Raw genomic sequence first — 19,130 nt, forward strand, 5'->3', positions numbered from 1 at the left:
ACTCTGACAATCAATAAGGGACATTTGTTCAGCAGCACATTTAAGTATATATTGTTCATCTTGTATTGAAAACTGTAAAGAAGCTAAACCAAGAGTATCTTTATTTTAATAATTGAGAACCCCTGGCTATCATGCACAAACTGCTATTATGCTATATAAATACTGGTGTCAGGTCTATTCAGACGATATATTCAGAACAGCCAAAAGAGAATACAACCATCCTGATACGAATTCACTTTAAGGGCATGAACTTATTTTAAGTACTTAAGATATTTATCTTCGATTCAAGTGCTTACATTAATCTAGTACAGTTAGGGTCATAAAAAGTTCCCACCTAAGAGATGGAAAAAAACGAGTGAAAATTTAGAAAATATAATGTAAGGACATGGCAATCAATATTACGTACTTTCACCATCAAGTAAATACAGTACCTTTTTATTCAAGCCAGGCTTTGGCCTTTAAATTGGCTTCATTAAAATGAGTGTTTAATTTGATGGACAGATTTTTTCTTTTGTTTTTAAATATTTGTAATTGCCTTTAATGTTGTTCAAAGCTTTTATTACTCTGTTTCATGATTTAACCTGCAATTGTTTTATTCACTTTATGGTTAGCTTTCACCCAATTTTCTGGCTAAATAAATAAATATAGCCTAGTTCTGTAACAAAGTTTAGGTGAATTGAATTTCATTTTACTAGCCTAGTAGTAGTAATGTATTAATTTATTTAAATTAATCACAAGCTGTACTCAAATGTTATTTTTTCCAATTCTAATCAAATATAAAATAGAATATGTTTCAAAATAATAGAAGCAGAAAGGTCCAGCTCTGAAAAATATCAAAAATCTTCTCTACTCCACTTGACGAAGTAGAAGAAACTAAGGGTGAAAGTGCTACTCTGAGGTGTGTGCATACATATTTCCCTTATTTATTAGTTTTGGATTTTTTAAAATTTGAATAACATATCCCATGACACTGTGGTTGGCACTAAATGTATCATGCTTAATAACATCACCACAGTGCCTGCCTCTTTGACATCACAAAGGGCGCCCCTTAGTCTCAGGTTTTGGTCCTGAAATCTCAGGCCCTGGGATAGTTCTGGCCTGCAAATACTAATCCTTTTATTCCAAGTAGAAGAACCAATTTAAAACCATATTGATCAATTGACTATTTTGGCAATAAATACCAATGAAAGTATGAACACAGCACATTTTCCCCTCTGTATTAACGATTGGTGCCTGGACAGTTGGAGGTAACAAATTGTAAGTCCTGGAGCCTGAAAAATCAGACATTCTGTTTGCAAAAATAGGGAGCCAAAAAGCACACCTAACTGCTGTAAAAGGGTTCATGAACACTTCCAAAGGTTTCATAGGGAACTGTGGGCCATTTTAGAACCCCAAAATTAGCTTGAGGGTTAGCTTTTGTTAGTCCACAGCAATGGCCTTTTCTGACCAATGATCATCTGGTCATAATAGTTCATGCGCTGGTAACCGGACAGCTGCAATACAGTTGATGTGAGCTTGCCTTTCAAGATGACCTGGAGGCCTCAGCTCCTGTATTACGTGGCAGCTAAACTATATGTTACCAGTTTTAAAAATCCTATCCAAATTCAAGGTGATGATGATTATATTTATCCAAATGGAATAAGAAATTTCAAGGGATGTCTACCCCTACTAACACATGCCCACACACTAAAATATCTCGAAGAGGCCATAGTCTGGGCCTCGCAAGGGCTTCCATTGGTCCACATGATGGTGCAATGCCATTATGTTGAAGGACCAGTCAACACTGATGCTGGCTTTATATCAATGTCAAATTAAACCTTGACTTTTCATCCAGATTTTTAGGGGTTGGAGATCATGGCTTGACTGGGCAGTGGATTTATGGGTATTACTTCAACTTTTAGTCTTGTTTTAAATGGTTGAATTCTCTAATGTTAATAACCTGGCTTAAGGTCACTAGATACAGAAGAAAATATAAATGTCCTAATAAAGGTAAAGGTTTCCCCTGATGTTAAGTCCAGTCGTGTCCGACTCTGGGGGTTGGTGCTCATCTCCATTTCTAAGCCGAAGAGCTGGCGTTGTCCGCAGACACCTCCAAGGTCATGTGGCCGGCATGACTGCATGGAACGCCGTTATGTCCTAATACTAAATAAATATATCTCTTTTACAAACCCCTACAAAGGTAACAGACAGAGTAAGCATGAAAACTGATAATGAATCCTGAGTTCCAACACTCACATATCACTTTCTTCAATCACTATTCTGAAAACCAGATCCAAGATATATCCTGTTACATTCATGTCCTGCCCAATTCAAGACCAGTTAGGAAATCTGGAGTTGTTTTTAATAAAATGGCCTCATCTTGAATATATCCGGGTACATATAGCCACAGCCATGTCCATCATTAACTAATGTCCATATAAAGTCAAAAGGCTATGCTCACAAAACAGAAGCACAGTATGGTATTTTTCGGGGAGAATGTTTATCCTTATGTACTCAAGATCACTAATTTTGCACAATTTATGAAGAAATGTAAAGTCATTTAATTATTTTTAGGCAAAGACATTTTTATTTTTTCAAGTCTTTCAATAAATGAGATTTAATCTATCTTGGTTTATTTTCCTAGTTTTAAATTTTACTGAGTTCACAATGTTAATGCATATTTTTAAAATTTTGTATGCTGCATTTTGAAACTTTTAAAGTTGGCCTGGGAATTTTATTAAACAGCAGTGTAAAAATCCTGATAATATTTGCAAGCACCAAGGGAATGCTTTCAAGTTATGCAAGACTGTGGAAATAGGGAGAGCAGCAATAGAAAGGTACTTAGAACTGTGTAGGTCAATAAGCTTTATGGCACTATCCTAGCCCTTTTTGTCAGGATGTTGCTCAGACTGTACTGGACCAGAGAATCAGACATTTTATAGGATCAGATGAAATGCTATTGGCCATTTGCATCACCTGACAACTGTGGCTCAGCAGGAAGCAGCTGTCAGTTGCATTGGAAATATTTAAATAGAGCAGACAGTAGGACAGAGTCTCCATCTTCTGGTGATCTGTCATAATTTCAAAGACAGTAAGGCATTTAGTTCTGGCCATCAGAGGAACTTCTAAAGGCACTATATTAATTACTATTTTAATTCAGAAACATTGTCTAATTCAGCTATGGTAATATCTAATAATTTTGGGACAAAATACAGACAAAGCAAGCAATTTTAAACCTATTTGAGTAACTCAGAAGAGATTTAAGGCTTAACTGACCCACAGAAGTTGGAATTTCAAAAACCTTTGGTTGGATTCTGTTTTAGGTTAATTTTTTTATAATATTTAAATTATATTTCTAGCAGCGCAGGCAATTCACAATAAAATATTGTATGGACAACCATTTCATCTGTACTGTTATTAGTATCAGGAAAGAGAGCAGCTCTTAAACCAGGATCTCTTTCTGCTAAGTAATGGGTGTATCTTTACTTCACCAAAGGTTTCTGCAGTAGCTAACTCAGTGTTTCAAGACCATTTAAAGCTCTGAAGGAAAAAAGAAAACTTTCTTGGTGAAGGCAGCTTTGGATAAAACTTCAACTCAGTACTACTCATTAAGCAGTAAATAATTGAAGTACCATGGAAATAGACAGGTGAAATACAAGCAGCAGTGTCAGTAACAGACTTAAAAGAGAAGAGTGGGAAAATGAATTTTAAAAATGCAATGAAATAATTTATTTGAAGTTTTAATAAATTTCATGTGCAGCCTTGTTTAAAGATATATTAGACTTAAGGGATGAGCCCTAATTATGATCCAAATGGGCTCATGAAATTTTTTAAAAATAGTATTTTTAGGAGGTGTTCTCATGGCCTCCCAAACGGCTTTTTAAAACTTGCTTAAGTTCAATAAAGATGCTTTGGGATTTAGGATGAGAGCAATTCAAAGGGAAACAAGGAATTTTACCCACTCTGCCAGTTTTTCCTTTAAAGTGTTCTTGTGCTAAACAAACATACTGTCAGGACCCAGGCTGCAGAGCACCAATAACCTTACACAGAGGCCAGAATCTATCTAATATCTTTATTAAAGAAATATATAAAGTCAATAAAAACAAGTGAAGAATATAGTTCAGAAGCAGACCTTTCAGATAAGGTCAAATATAGTCCAGAAATGTATAGTCCAATATAAGATATTAGAGTTCAAAGTTTTAATCCACTTGACCGAAACACACACTTTGCCAAGCAATAGTGTGGGGAAATAACAGAGTCTTTATAGTCCAATGAAGCTTGACAACAAGGCTGGAATTAAACTTGATTCTTGACTTGATCCAAGACTTAAAACGAGGCAAACATGAAGCATGAAACAAAGTCCGTGGCAAAACGTGAGACAAGGCAAGGCTTGAAACTTGATCCGGGAAACAAGGAACTGGGATTACGCAGTCCACACACGATCTCTCTCCTCAAGCTGATCAATTGACTCCGCAAAGTATCCCTGGCGCTAGGCACCTATATTGGGTCTCGTTTTCCTGCCAACAGAACTCTTTCCCTAGAGAACGAGAAGCGAAACCCAACTCTGTCCAGATGCATGACTCCTTAGAATTTCCCAAGGGAAGCAGACCTAATCAGCCATTTGTTTGGCAGCGATTCTCATGCTTCTGCGATTAGCCTCTCTGGCTCCTCTATCTTTGGAGTAATTTTCCCTCTGGGAAAACGGGGGGGAGTTCTGCCCAAGGCCTGTTTGGCTGAATTCTTGTGGGCAAACGTCAACATCCTGCAGGTGGAGAGGCTCCGGCTCTGGCTGAACCGGCGAAAATCCCATGTTTTCCTCTTTGTCTGCCACAATAGTACTAGGAACAGGACTACAAGGCCCATGAGTCATCACACATACTGGTTCTTGAATTTACCACAATTCTAAGATGTTGAAGGTTCATTGGAGGCATCTTCAGAAGAGAAAACTTAGCAAGCAAATGCAGAAATAAGACACACTCAATCAACAACAACAATTCTTTATTGATTAGTCACTTTTGACCATATCAAAACATATAAAACATACAATTTCAGACTAATTTTTGTGTCACTATCACTACATTTATATTAATCATAAAATTGAGTTCCATTTTGGAAACCCAAATCAACCCATCAGTCAATCAACCACTTTTGCAGGTGTAGTATCCCTTGCCCTAAAATCTAATATTTGAAAAGTATTTCAGACAAAGGATGCCCAATCTATGCTTACAAATTATGGAATATTTTAATTTGCCATATATTGCACATAATGATATGTAAACACAGTATATCTAATGTCATTTTAACCAATAATGAATCATGATAACAAGCAATCAGTATTGAGTTATACCTGAGATGGTGAAAAATCTTTATAACAAAATAGATGTCAAGAAGGAAGAGACATGTAGGAACAGTTAAGAGGGTGTGGCTATTTAGAGCAGTAAATGAATATTTCATAAGAAGCCCTTTCCATGTATTCAATTCTCATTAAAATTCAGTACCTATGCACACACATGATTTTTTGTGTTGGTAAGAATCCTATGATGATGATTGTTTATAGCATTTTGTCATGCCATATTCATAAAACTGTTTCTACATTTCAAAATATAATTAATTTAAATTAAAGTTATAAATATAATCAATGTCGAATCGACTCCAAGTCAATAACAGCCAGTTCAATATCAATAGCAATATATTATCTTACTGTAATTGTCGTAGTTGGGCCAGGGGGCAGTAATGGTACTACTGGTGAAACTACTAGCAGGAGAAAAAGGGCTAATGGTGAGCAAGTGTTTGATGAGGAACAGCAAGCAAAGCGGGTCCGGGAAATACTTATGGCTCCCTCTGAGGATGAAACGTTTGAAGGGTTCTCTAGTGATGAGGAGTCAATGCTGGAAGATGATGGTTTTACAGAGAGTAGAGGGACTAAAAGGTCAACTAGGGAGCAAGAGTCAGATGAGGAAAGGGAAAGGAAGAAGATCCGGGATATACTCACTGCTCCCACGGAAGATGAAACATTTGAGGGTTTTTCTGGGAATGATGGGTCTGGGAGTGAGATGGAAAATGCTGCAGATTGGACTCAAGTAAATGTGTGTGCTGAGCCAGTTCCTGAGCGTGTATCAGGGGATTGGCAAACTACTGATACACCAGGGACTTGGAGAGATCTAAGTCTTGAACAAAGATGGAGGGCCTGGAGGGATGATGGGCGAGGTTCACATATGAGATCAAGATCAGTTGTGGATAATGATGACAGGGCGGAGGCCTCATTATCATCGGACTCTGAGGTGTAAGTTAAAAGTGGAGTTGAAAGTAAAGTTCCCTTGCAGATGGCAAGGTGCCGTTTTGGACATTGGGTTGTCGCTGCCTGTTCTCCTCTTGGGCTTGGGTCCTGGCTATACAGCTAAATAAATGGAAGGGCTTTCTCTTTTGTTAAATTGAATTTGGGATTCCAAATTTCTAAAATGTACAAGATACATTGGAACATTTTTTGGAGGGGGGGGGTCAAGTCTATATACCCAATATATACAACTTGTAAGATTCAGTTATGTATTTTATAAAAGGGCATTACTTAATAAATTACTCCTTGTTAAAATACACGGATCTCATTGTTTTATATATCATATTGACCAGTCAATAAAAACAGTAACCTGTACAGAATACAATAATCCACATTTTATTAATCCTTTCCAACAGTTAAGCCTTAGTTGTTAAGCCCTTTATAATGAAGGAATCCTGTGGATTCTCCAGCCACAAATTACTCCCTTGGAGTAAATCAGTATTTTTCTATCCTTGTTAACTACGCTTCACTCTCCTGTGAAAATAAAATGCTAATTACAATCCCCACCCTTACATTTATTCTAGACAGATCAGACTGAAGAGAACTGCTCGCTTTCAGTTTTTGGTAAGTGCCTAGTGACCTATGCAGTCTTCCTCCAAGCTTGGCTGAAATTTATTATGCAATATTTTTGTCCCAGTGCCATAGATTTTAATCCACTGAAATGCTGGAATTTTTTTTAGTTTTATGCTGCATTAAATAGGCAGTGAGTGCTAAGGATAATGATTCATATTCAGCACGAGCCTTTGAACATATTAATGTGTATATTATTTTCTTAAAACAGCTTCACTTTTAATGTCTGAAAGGCAAATTCAAATCCAAAAATGCAGCAAAGTCTGTTAAGCATTAGATCTTCCACTAACATTATCTAGCCATAGCAGAGGGGGGAAAAAAACATAGTATTTTCAAAAGCTAATCAACACAATACAGCACTGGCCCTGACTTCATCTAAGGTACATATGGGGAACTGGAGGTTGTTATGCAGACAAGTCACCTGCAGTCCCAATCACTGTGCTACGTGAATGAAGTGATAATGAAATAGGTACAAGGTTCAGAGAGGATTCCAGTTTTACTATGGTGTGTTTCTATGCTCCTATAGAAACATGAAACTATAGTGCTGGAAGGAGCTCCACAGATCATCGAGCCCAAGCCCCCACTCCCGTTCAGCGTGGCAACTCCAGCTACAGTATCACCAGCAGGTAGCTTTCTAGGCTCTTTTTGAGAACATCCAGAAAAAGTGACCCACCACTTCCACTAATGCAATAATATGCAGACAACATATATTCCTGTAGTCGTATGTTTCCTTGATTTTAGGATACCAAATTCCATTGCAACAGGGGAATCCTAAAGAAGAGAGAACCAAGGGCCTGGGACTGAACTGAGGTTTCTACCTGAACAAAGCTAAAATTATTTTATTGATACTACATTTGGCACATTTCATCTATACAGCACCGAAAAACCTTTCAAGATAGAACAGTACAAAGCCTTCTTGCAGAATTCCATGTTCTCTATCTAAGAAAGAAGTGGGTAGTTTCATACAGGACAGAAACAGCCTAGACATCAAGCGAAGTTACTTTTTCTGTTGCTAAGGAAGTTGAAATTTTATTGCCTGAATGTCATGACTGTTCCCCAGTTTTCTTATGGCATCTGCCTGCATTGATATCCTTCCAAACCATTTTAACTGACAACAGAAGCAACATCTTAAGACTACATAGTATGCAGGCTCATGTTTCTAATGTTGTCATAAAACCAAAGCCCCAGCCTCTCCCTTTCACGCTACAGAGGCTTGGATGGGAGTGGTGGGCAGGTGGGTGAACTTTGAGGGTGCAGCTATGGGCTGCACCCTCGGGGGGGGGGGCTTTTTTCACCACATAATCGATGATAGTTGAACCCCCTCCCCACCAAATGGGGGGGGGTCATTATTATGCAATGAAATACAGTATACCCCTTTGTCATGGATGTTCACCTAAGTTTTAATATGAATTAACTGAAAAGCATCAATCTTTTATAATATCTTGTACTGAGCTCTCAAAACATAACTGGACTATAATTGTAGGAATTACTATAGGCAAGATATTCAACTTCTACATCAGGGAAATTCCTAATCCTAAAGGTACAAAATATATTTTCTATAACCACCAAATGCAAATTAACAGAAGTAATGTTAATCGGTATTACTGCACAGAAAACAGATTTTAACATGTTTGAGTAAGATTTACCCATTATCTCTAATACAATGAGAAACTGAAATAACAAACAAATGGGTATCCTGAAAGGATGCTGAGTGTGGGAAGGAAGGAATTACTGTTTAAAACTGTCCAAACTCCTACTCAATGCCATTCTAAAACTTACCACATGCTAAAGTATTTGTTCCTTGTAAAACTGCTAAAAATTTTCAGTTCATTCATTACGTGAAAACAAAGATTCTCCTAAACTGCACAATTTTACTAGATTTTGCAGGGTAAAACATTCATTGCTGCCTTACAGATTTCTCAATCTTGTTTTTTAAACAAAAGTAATGTAAGTAATTTACGTTACCTACTTATAAGCCACCTGAAAGCAACCTACCTTGCTCCTCATAAAGAAGACCCATATATGAATGTGCTTCTGCTTCTTTCTTCCCACCATCAATCTTAATCAGCTGAGCAGTTTTGTAACACTGTTCATAGAAGTAATTCCTTAACCATCTGTCTTCAGGCTTATTGAAGCAATGGGCCAAACTGAGTTGGTTAGTATACATCTCTTCATAATATTCTTTAATGAAAAGGAAATAATTATATGTTAGAAGTAATAAAATATACTTTATTTTTACTTGAAGCTATATAAAAATGAGTTGTTATGCAATCTCTCTATTGTAGGTTAACTACATAATCATTTATACATATATGTACATAAGCACAGGCACTTACATAACTTTCTATACAACATGAAAATGCAGAAACATAGGCATTATCACAGTTGGTCATTTTTCTTCCATTCTCCATTTACTGTTACACACAACTTCATTCCATGTGAGAGCAATACCCTACTCTCTTGAGGCATTTGCATACTCAGTTTTAACAGCTAGTCACCACCATGAAAGTGGGAAGTCTTTTTTCTGCATTTCACCAACAGAAACATCAAGTCTTCTTATTTAGCAGGAATTAGTAAGTACTGTACCAGTTATTATTGCACTACACTCAGAATATACCTGACACTGCCATAGCCATACATATGGCTAGGGCATATTATTCTGCCCTAGCCAGGGCTGTAGCCAAGGAGGGGGGGGGGGGAGTTAGGGGTTCACCTTCTTCTGAAAATTTTCAGGTTGAAAAAAAAAAACTGGTTTACTCATGAATTTTAACTGATTAACCAAATCCCCATGACTGTGATGTCTCATGGGCCATGTAGTCCCGTTCCTAGTACTATTGTGGCAGACGAAGAGGAGAACTTGGGTTTCCCACCGATTCAGCCAGAATTGGAGCCCCTGCACCTGCAGGATGTTTGCCCTCAAGAAGTCAGCCAAACAAGCCTTGGGCAGAATTCTCCCCCGTTCTCTCGTAAGGATAATTATAATAGAGATAGAGGCGCTAGGGAGGCGAATCTTAAGGAGTCATGCATCTGGACACAGTCTGGGTTTCACTTCTTGTTCCCCAGGGAAAGTGTTCCTTGGCGGGAAAACAAGATCCTATATAGGTGTTTACCCGCAAGGAGATCCTTGCGGAGTCAATTCGTCAGCTTCAGGAGTGAGATCGTGTGTGGACTACGCTACTCCAGTTCCTTGTTTCCAGGACCTTGCCACGGACCTTGTTCTAGTTCCAAGCCTGCCTTGTTCCCCGGACCTCGCCACGGACCTTGTTCTTGCTTTTTGCTTCTTGTTGCCTCGTATCAAGTCTTGTTTGCCAAGAATCTAGTTTGTTTTCCAGCCTTGTTGTCAAGCTCCATTGGACTAAAGGACCCTGTCATTTCCCCACACTTTGCTCAGCAAAGTGTGTGTTTCGGTTATTGGATTATAACTTTGGACTCTAATATCTCATATTGGACATTGATTTCCTGGACTATATTTGACCTTTCCTGAAAGGTCTACTTCTGAACTATATTCTTCACTTGTTTTTATTGACTTTATATATTCCTATAATAAAGATATTAGATAGATTCTGGTCTCTGTGCATGGTTATTGGTGCTCTGCAGCCTGGGTCCTGACAATGACTGTCCACTGAAGTTTATATATCTTGAGTGTCCACTGAAGTTTACCAATGTAGCCTGATTTCTAAATTATTTTGCGTTATGGAGCTACACTTTATGATTCGCTAAAAAAAAGTTTCAACCCCCCCCCCCCCCCGAATTTTTTTTTTTCTGGCTATGGTCCTGGCCATATCTATATGTTAAGGCCAGATCAGATAAATCATGTTCTGGCACGTAAACAGAAAATGAAAATTGTTTGGCAGTATGACCTGAAACTTGACAGTTCAGGAGAAGTAGCTTTTTGTAGACGCCATGACAATTTTGAGGTTAAAAGGGTAAGAAAAAGTTTTTACCCTCTCTTCCTCTGAATTATTGCTCATTTCCTTGATAACCAATTACACTTGAACACTATACTTCCATCTTCCTGGCCACATGATGATATTGAACGTCTGTTGATTTTTAATGAAAACTGCAAACATGCTCTAATATGTACCCAAAGTATGTATTATGCATTCTCTCAGGTCATGGATACAATAAATTATTTCTTGAAAGACAATGACCAAATGTAGAAATTGGGCAATAAATCAAGCAAAGTCTATGAAGAAGAAAACCCCCAGGCAGTACCAGTTGTCAGTAATCGACTGGATGAGAGCAAACAAATTGAAGCTTAATTCAGACAAGACAAGAACTAATCACATTAACTTACAATACAAAAATAACCATTATAGATAATTGGAAACAGGAAAAAAACTTTACTGAGAAATTAATTGGGACTTGGATTGACAATGTTCATAAAATTAAACATATAAGGATTAAAGAAACCCAAAGGAAAATAATATCCAAATGGTACAGAACCCCACTCCAAGTAGCACACATAACGGGAAATACTTCAAATAAGTGTTGGCATAACTATGGGGAAATAGGTACATTTTCCCACATGTGGTGGGACTGTAGAAAAATTCAGAACTTTTATAGAAAAATAAGAAAAATAATGGAAGAAATAATAGGGAAAGAATTAATATGGGACAAAGCTAGATACATGTCTCTCACAGTAAAGGTAAGGGAAGATAACAATAATTGGACAGAGATTCTAAAATATATGACAGCCGCAATACAAACCACGATAGCCCGAGGATGGAGAGATGATACAAAATGGGATGTAGAAACCTGGTGGGCTTATATATCAGAATATATAATTAACGACTTCACCATTCAAAAGAAATATATATATATACAAATAGCCTAAAATATCAAGACTGGTTAAGGAAATGGACTGTTCTAATCGACAAAATAGACGGAGACGAAAGATACCGCACCTTGAACCAGGCGTTCCACACGATTAAACTGATGTATTGACAATTTTGAATGGCTGTTCCAGGGGATGGGGGAGGGTGGGGGTGGAGGGTGATACATTTCTAAGGACTGTTTAAAATGTCATTTAAGAAATAGTTACCTTTGGAACAATGTATACTGAAATAAGTTATGTATGGCAAAAATAGTTAATTGTTATGATGTATCAAAAAGAAATTTTAAAAAATTCAGACAAGACAAAGGTACTCCTGGTCAGTTAGAAAGCAAATCAGGAAATAGAGATCCAGTTTGTGCAGGACAGGATTGCACCCCCCCCCCCCCGAAATCTCAGGTTCATACTCTTGGAAAAATCTATGAATCTGATTCCCCAGGTTTCAGTGTTAGCCAGAAGTTGTGTTTGCATTGTTATAATTAGTACACCAGCCACGTCTGTTTCTTGATCTGGACATGATAACACTTGCCTTCATTGTATCCTGGTTAGATTACTGAAATGCACTCTAAGTAGGACTGTCTTTGAAAACTTCAGCATCTTCAGAATGCTGTGTCTAGATTGCTGGCAGGGACTGGTTATAAAGAACATATAACTCCCTTGCTGAAATAGCTTCACTGACTGCTGGTCCACTTCCATAATATTCCATAATAATTCATAATACTGGTTTTGAGGTACAAAGCCCTATCTAGATTATATACAGACTTTGGCTGGTGAGGACATGGAAGAAAGCTCTGTGACTGTGGAAAACTCTCCCAAGGAAGATTTGATCTGCTCCATCTCTGATATCTTACCCTGTTTAAACAGTCCTTCAGTCTTGGCTGACCAGGGTCTGGAGGAGATGGCTTCCATTTCACTTCAAGAAAGGCAAGGGAAGAAGAACTTGAATCCCCCCCCCCCCCGGCACCACTCTTGATGACACAAAATGGCTCCCCTACTCCTTCAGTGCAGGCTACATTATATTGAACATAATGTGAAGGACTGCTAAGGAAGAGGCATTTTTTGTGCAGAGTGCCTTTGTCCCATTACTACAGTCATTAAAATATTCACTGTTATTAGTTATTAAAATAAATTCAGATTTGTATTGTTTCTGCAACCTTTACTTCCCTAAACCCTATCTGAATACATGGGATTAATCTTCTGGATCAGGAAACAATTCTAAATAATTTTGAGTAATATATCTCTTATGTTTGAAATTAAGCTCCAGAACTACAAGTTCTTTTATTTTTGTATTGACATTTCATGTTCACAGGCCAGTCAATTAATTGCAGAAGAAAAGACCCGCCAATTTATATAAGGATAAAAGGGAGCCTATTCTTTTGTTAAATTTACAGGCTATAGAAGATATGATACAGCACATTAATTAATTGACATTTGTATCAGAGATCATACCTGTGGAGTTTTGTGATAAACATTTTTTTCACAATTGAAGATATTTTAAGGGTTACATGTTACATGAAAACAAGCTACAGCCTAAAAATAGGTAAGAAGTGGTTTGAGAAAACTGAAACATAGTCAAGTATCCAGAGCCAAATATACTGCTTCCATAGTAATAAAGGATATTGAAAATGTATCTCAGAGGCTCTGTATATTAATTTTGAGAATGCTCAGTGAAAAAAGCGAGGTCCTTGTACACATGGGTGGGCACATATTATCAAGAAGCAAAATAGAAGAGCAGACAACTACTGATTGGTCATATATATATATATATATATATATATATAGACACACACACACACATACATACACACACACACACACCAAGACTCTCCCTCTCCCCTGTTAATAAAAGTTACAAATGTGGTATTGAAGGGACTGCTAGAAATGTAGTGTATCTTAACTGTATTATAGTGTTCGACATGTTTCCCCATAATACTACTGCAAACAAGCTGGTAAAATATGTGCCTGTTACTATTATGTGGATTTGTACCTGGTTGATGGAACAAATCTAAGATTACTCACTAATTGTTTCCCAATATTCTGGAGAGAAAGATTGAGTCCTAGACTCAGTGTTATTCCACATGACTATAGGCAACTACATTAAAGCGGGAAAATTATATGCATAAATATAGGATGCTCAACACCTATATTTAAAATTATATGCATAAATATAGGATGCTTGATAGCAACATGTGTTGAAAGCATCTAGGCTTCCTGGTATACTATAAGTTAATTGTGAGTCAATAGTTTGAGACAGCAATGTAAAATCTAATGCAATTGGAAGGTGCATCAACAGAACTATAGGGTTCAAAAAAAGGGAAGTAACAGTGCTACCCTATTCTGCTTTTGCAAGGCCTTCCTAGTGTCCTGTGCCTTTTCCTGGGCATCACCGTTTGATGTTATTGAGAAGCTGGAGAATGTCTAGAAGAGTGCAACCAAGATGGTAAAGGGTTTGGAAACCAAGCCCCATAAGGAAAGTTTGAGGTAACTATGTTGATCATTGCCTTCTAACCCTTCATTAATGACTTAGATGAAAGGTTAGAAGGTATGGTCATCAAGTTTGCAGATGAGACCAAATTGGCAGAGATAGCAAATACTCCAGAAGACAGGAGCAGAATTCAAAACAATCTTAACAGATCAGAGAGATGGACCAAAACTAACAAAATGAAGTTCAACAGGGACAAATGCAAGATACTCCACTCAAGCAAAAAACAAAAAACAAAAACATGAAATGCAAAGATACAGAATGGGGGACGCTTGGCTCGACAGCAGTACATGTGAAAAAGATCTTGGGAGTCCTTGTAGACAAACTGTTAAACATGAACCAACAATGTGATGCGGCAGCTAAAAAAGCCAATGGGATTTTGGCCTACAAGAATAGGAGTCTAGTGTCTAGATCCAGGGAAGTCATGTTATCCCTCTATTCTGTCTTGGTCAGACCACACCTGGAACACTGTGTCCAATTCTGAGCACCACAATTTAATGGAGACGTTGACAAGCTGGAATATGTCCAGAGAAGGGTGATTAAAATGATCAAGGGTCTGGAGAACAAGCCTTATGAGAAGCGACTTAAACAGCTGTGTATGTTTAGCCTGCAGAAAAGAAGGCTGAGAGGAGACATGTTGGCCATGTATAAATATGTGAGGGGAAGTCATAGGGAGGAGGGAGCAAGCTTGTTTTCTGCTGCCCTGGAGACTAGGGCGGAACAATGGTTTCAAATTACAGGAAAGGAGATTTCATCTTAACATTAGGAAGAACTTCCTCACTGTGAGAGCTGTTCTACAGTGGTACTCTCTGCCCCAGAATGTGGTGGAAGCTTCTTCTTTGGAGGCTTTTAAACAGAGGCTGGATAGCTATCTGTTGGGGTGCTTTGAATACGATTTTCCTTCTTCTTGGCTGGGGGTTTGACTGGATGGCCCACGAGGTCTCTTCCAACTCTATGATTCTATACCATTTGAAAAAGCTCTGAACAAGGTAACCTTATTTAGGGACAGAGAACTGAACAACTTGTTTTTCAAAGAAATTGTAACCTATTCTAATTGTTCAATACAGTAAACAAAAATACTGAACTAAGATTAGACAAAACATACACCAGTTTCAGTGTGTTGGAAAAACCTTGGTTTTCTGAGAATGATTTTTAAGGCTTTGTATTCTAAACATGCTAAAAGAGACTGCCTTATTTCTACTTTCTCCTTATGACTCCAGCCCATTTGGCTAGTTTGTGTTCAAGACAATTATGCTGAAATGGTTGTCTTTGCACACTACTTATTCTTATTCACTGAAAGGATAGACACTTGAGGGTCACATTAAAGTTCATTCAATCAAGACTGCGACAGTAACAGTAGTCAGCCTCAGGTCACTTCCATCTCTTGAGAATTGTACGGTACTTACCTAAGTTATTTCCATAATTTTACAGAACACTATGGCTTTGATATTCAGTGGCAAAGAGAGGTTAAAGCTACCCTATCTGTAGGTACTGCTTTCTCCCAATTAGGTATGCTTCACTTTTTTTTCTTTGTTTCCCTTTTCTTTTCCGTATTTGTATTATGTATATTACAGTATCATTTAATAAGTCATTACTGGCACCTTCCTAGTTGCAGTTACAGTATTTGATGACTGAGATTGTGTCTACACAGCTAAAATGTTCAGCTGCTCTAGAAACTTCACACAAAACACAACTGAATTTGCAGAACAACTGCATCCAGGAATTACTTTTCACTCCAGGAAGTTCTGGGGTATGGATCTGATCTGATCCACTGTTTGCACCACGAATGAAATTAAATTGTCACCAGTAAAAAGCTCCCTCCCAGAGGTTTGTTGGTGATGTTATACCAGGGTGCCAAGTTATATGACCAGAAATGTGATATTACCAGCAAGTCTTTCGGTGGAGCTGCTTGCTGGCAGACTCAGGGCAATGACATTTGGACAGGATAAAATATCCACTTCATTCATACAACTAAGGAAGATTTTAGTATGAACATTTGGTGCATTGGTATGTTTTACTTTTATTTCCTATGTTTATCTGCTTTTTTGCAATTATTAGTAGATTTTTGTCGTATTAGTTAGAAAGTAGAAAAGTAGGTTTCTCTCTTTTTCAAATGTATAATTTTTCTCATTTTAGTATAGTTTAATAGCATTTTTCCTGTCAATAAAAATTATTTTTTAAAAAGAGTACTAAAATTGCCTGTCAGGAAATACAAGTACAAACTAGGGACTATAATGAAAATGATGTATCTGCATGGAAAATGCATGCTCCCAGAAAATATTGCATACAATAATCTTCTACCACAGCCACTGTACTTTTGTGATACTGCAGAATTTTCCAGAGCAAAAATATACATTTGTCAACATAATTAACAAAAATCGTTTCCAGTTGAACATGTATTGTTTTTTAAATTCAATTCAAGTACCAAAATTCAGGAAAGTTGCAGCTGCTATGAGCCATACCTTTAACAAGTAAGTTTTCTAGTTTAGATAGATAATAGTATTAGGACATATTTGTATATATCCTCCCCTAGCTGCTGATACCTACCTTCGCTTGTTAGATATCACATGCCATCTTAGTTTTAATGTCTTGAATCTAATTTTTAAGAGTTGAAAGAGCTTATTATGTCGTAAATGTGTGTGTGGTATTATGCTATCTTTATTTAAGTTTGCTATGTTTATTTTTTTATTGATGATTTTATTTATTTATTTATTTATTTATTAATATTCATTTATTAATGAAACTGAAACATTAATGCTAGCTTCCAACTGACAATAGACTCTTGTCACACCCTGGACTCTCCACAGATATATATTTTTCCTTTCCTTGCCTAGTTTATCCATCCCTCACAACCTCTGAGGATGCCTGCCATAGATGTGGGTGAAACGTCAGGAGAGAATACTTCTGGAAAATGGCCACACAGCCCGAAAGACATACAACAACCCTATTATTGTTGTTGTTGTTATTGTTGTTGTTATTATTATTATTATTATTATTATTATTATTATTATTATTATTATTATATAATTATTCTATTTATTTAATATTTTAAAATATCATGTCTACTTGTTTAAATATTAAATACCTTATTTACTCAAATCTAATGCTCCCCTTTATGGCTAAAGGACCTCATCAAAATTAGGGTGAACATTAGATTTGCATCATATGATAATCTTAGTGCTGAGCCAACGGCAAAGGGGAAGCTACTTCAGGAGCTACACCAGGAGCTCCTATTTGAGGGACCTCAACTCTAACTTAATTGTCATGGTCAATGCTCTGCGATTCTGGGATTTGTAGTTTGATGAGGCATCAGCATGCTTTGGAAAACTACAGCATCATGATTCCATAGCACTGAACCAAGGCAATTAAAGTGGATTCATTCTACAACAAGCATGGGCAAACCCAGGCCCATGGGGCTGGATGGGGCCCCTTGGGTCATTCCTCTGGCCCGTCCCCAAGTTACGAACAAGGTAAGTTCTGTAGGTTTATTCTTAACCTGAATTTGTATGCAAGCCATAACAGGAACATTTAAAGCTTTCGATAGTACAGGGAAGGGTTAACATCCTGTGGTGTTTGTTTTGCTGTCTGTGCCATTGTTCAGAAGATGTCACCTCATTTTCTGTCCCTGTGATCATTGGATTTTGAAAAAATTGGCTTATTGTGGAAACAAAGATTGGTGAGAAAGCTTCATTGGAGACACCTTTTCCCCATGATAACTCTTCCAGGAGTGAATTTCCCTCCCTAGGGGTAGATTTCTCTCACTTCCCCCCCCCCCCCATTTAAGGAGCTCCACTGGCTGCCGTTTACCTTCCGGACCCAATTCAAGGTGCAGGTGATTACCTACAAAGCCCTGAACGGTTTGGGACCTACCTACCTTTTTGACCGCATTTCCCCCTATGAACCTGCATGATCTCTTCGTTCGTTGGGGGAGACCCTCCTCTCACTTCCACCTCCGTCACAAGTGCGGTTGGTGGGGACGAGGGAGAGGACCTTCTCTGTGGTGGCCCCCCGGCTCTGGAACGCGCTCCCCAGGGAAATTAGGCAAGCTCCCAGCTTGGTACCGTTTAGGAAGAGCCTGAAAACCTGGCTCTTCACACAGGCCTTTGGATAAGTACTGGCCAGTTGTATGATAAATTTCGTACCGGCGATTCCTTCTTAATCTGTTGTACCTTTGCATCGTTAATCTCGCTGATATAGCCACAGGGTTCACCCCACTTCAAGGTGCTCTCCCATGATCTTATAGCACTTTTAACTACCTCTTGTTTACAAAATTCACTTAGCGCACTTTTGCCCAGTTCATTTTTATGATTCTAGTGCTGTGTTATAACTTGTGTTTTACTAATGTTTGTTATTTTACTTTTATGTTAATTTTTAATTTTTATTTGTGTGTGGTTTCTGTTATTTGATGTTGTTTTATGTTTGTTATTGTATTTGCCTGGGCATCGGCCCCATGTAAGCTGCCCCGAGTCCGCCAGGGGAGATGGAGGCAGGGTATAAAAATAAAATAATAATAATAATAATAATAATAATAATAATAATAATAATAATAATAATATTTCACCCTGTTCTTAACTGTGAGCCAATTGTAAGTTGGGTGTTTGTAACTTGGGGACTGCCTGTATCTGTTTTCCCCCAAAGTAGTCAGGTGCAATTGGTACCATTAGTGTATTTTCCCCAAAAAATACAAGATGTCTATTAATCATCCTGTCTTATGAATGTAGCTTCTCAGCATTTACAAATGAATTTAGAATGCTTTAACATGCGTGGTTGGACAGAGAACTACAAACAACAGTAAATCTTTTGCAATTAGAAGAGGATTATACTGGTCCATTATTTATTGGACAATAATAAGAGAATCACACTTTTAAGTACATGCAGAAACAAGTACTGTATTAACCAAATACATGCCCCTGGGTTTGTAGGGAAATGTA

At 37.6% G+C, this 19,130-nt stretch overlaps 1 protein-coding gene across 4 annotated transcripts in view; it reads right to left on the reverse strand.

Annotated features, from left to right (window-relative positions):
* The window catches only part of ttc29 (tetratricopeptide repeat domain 29), a 107,077-nt gene that overhangs the window by 68,841 nt on the left and 19,106 nt on the right, over positions 1–19,130 (reverse strand). For 3 of the 4 annotated variants that reach the window (XM_003221690.4, XM_008112014.3, XM_062980955.1), the window contains one exon: positions 8,879–9,064. The exons of the other annotated variant lie outside the window; for it this stretch is intronic. In XM_003221690.4, the coding sequence (XP_003221738.1) occupies positions 8,879–9,064 (186 nt within the window). The remainder of the gene's footprint in view (positions 1–8,878; positions 9,065–19,130) is intronic. 4 annotated transcript variants of the gene reach the window in all.

Source organism: Anolis carolinensis, chromosome 5 (genome assembly GCF_035594765.1).
Source record: "Anolis carolinensis isolate JA03-04 chromosome 5, rAnoCar3.1.pri, whole genome shotgun sequence".
Classification (NCBI taxonomy): Eukaryota; Metazoa; Chordata; class Lepidosauria; order Squamata; family Dactyloidae; genus Anolis; species Anolis carolinensis.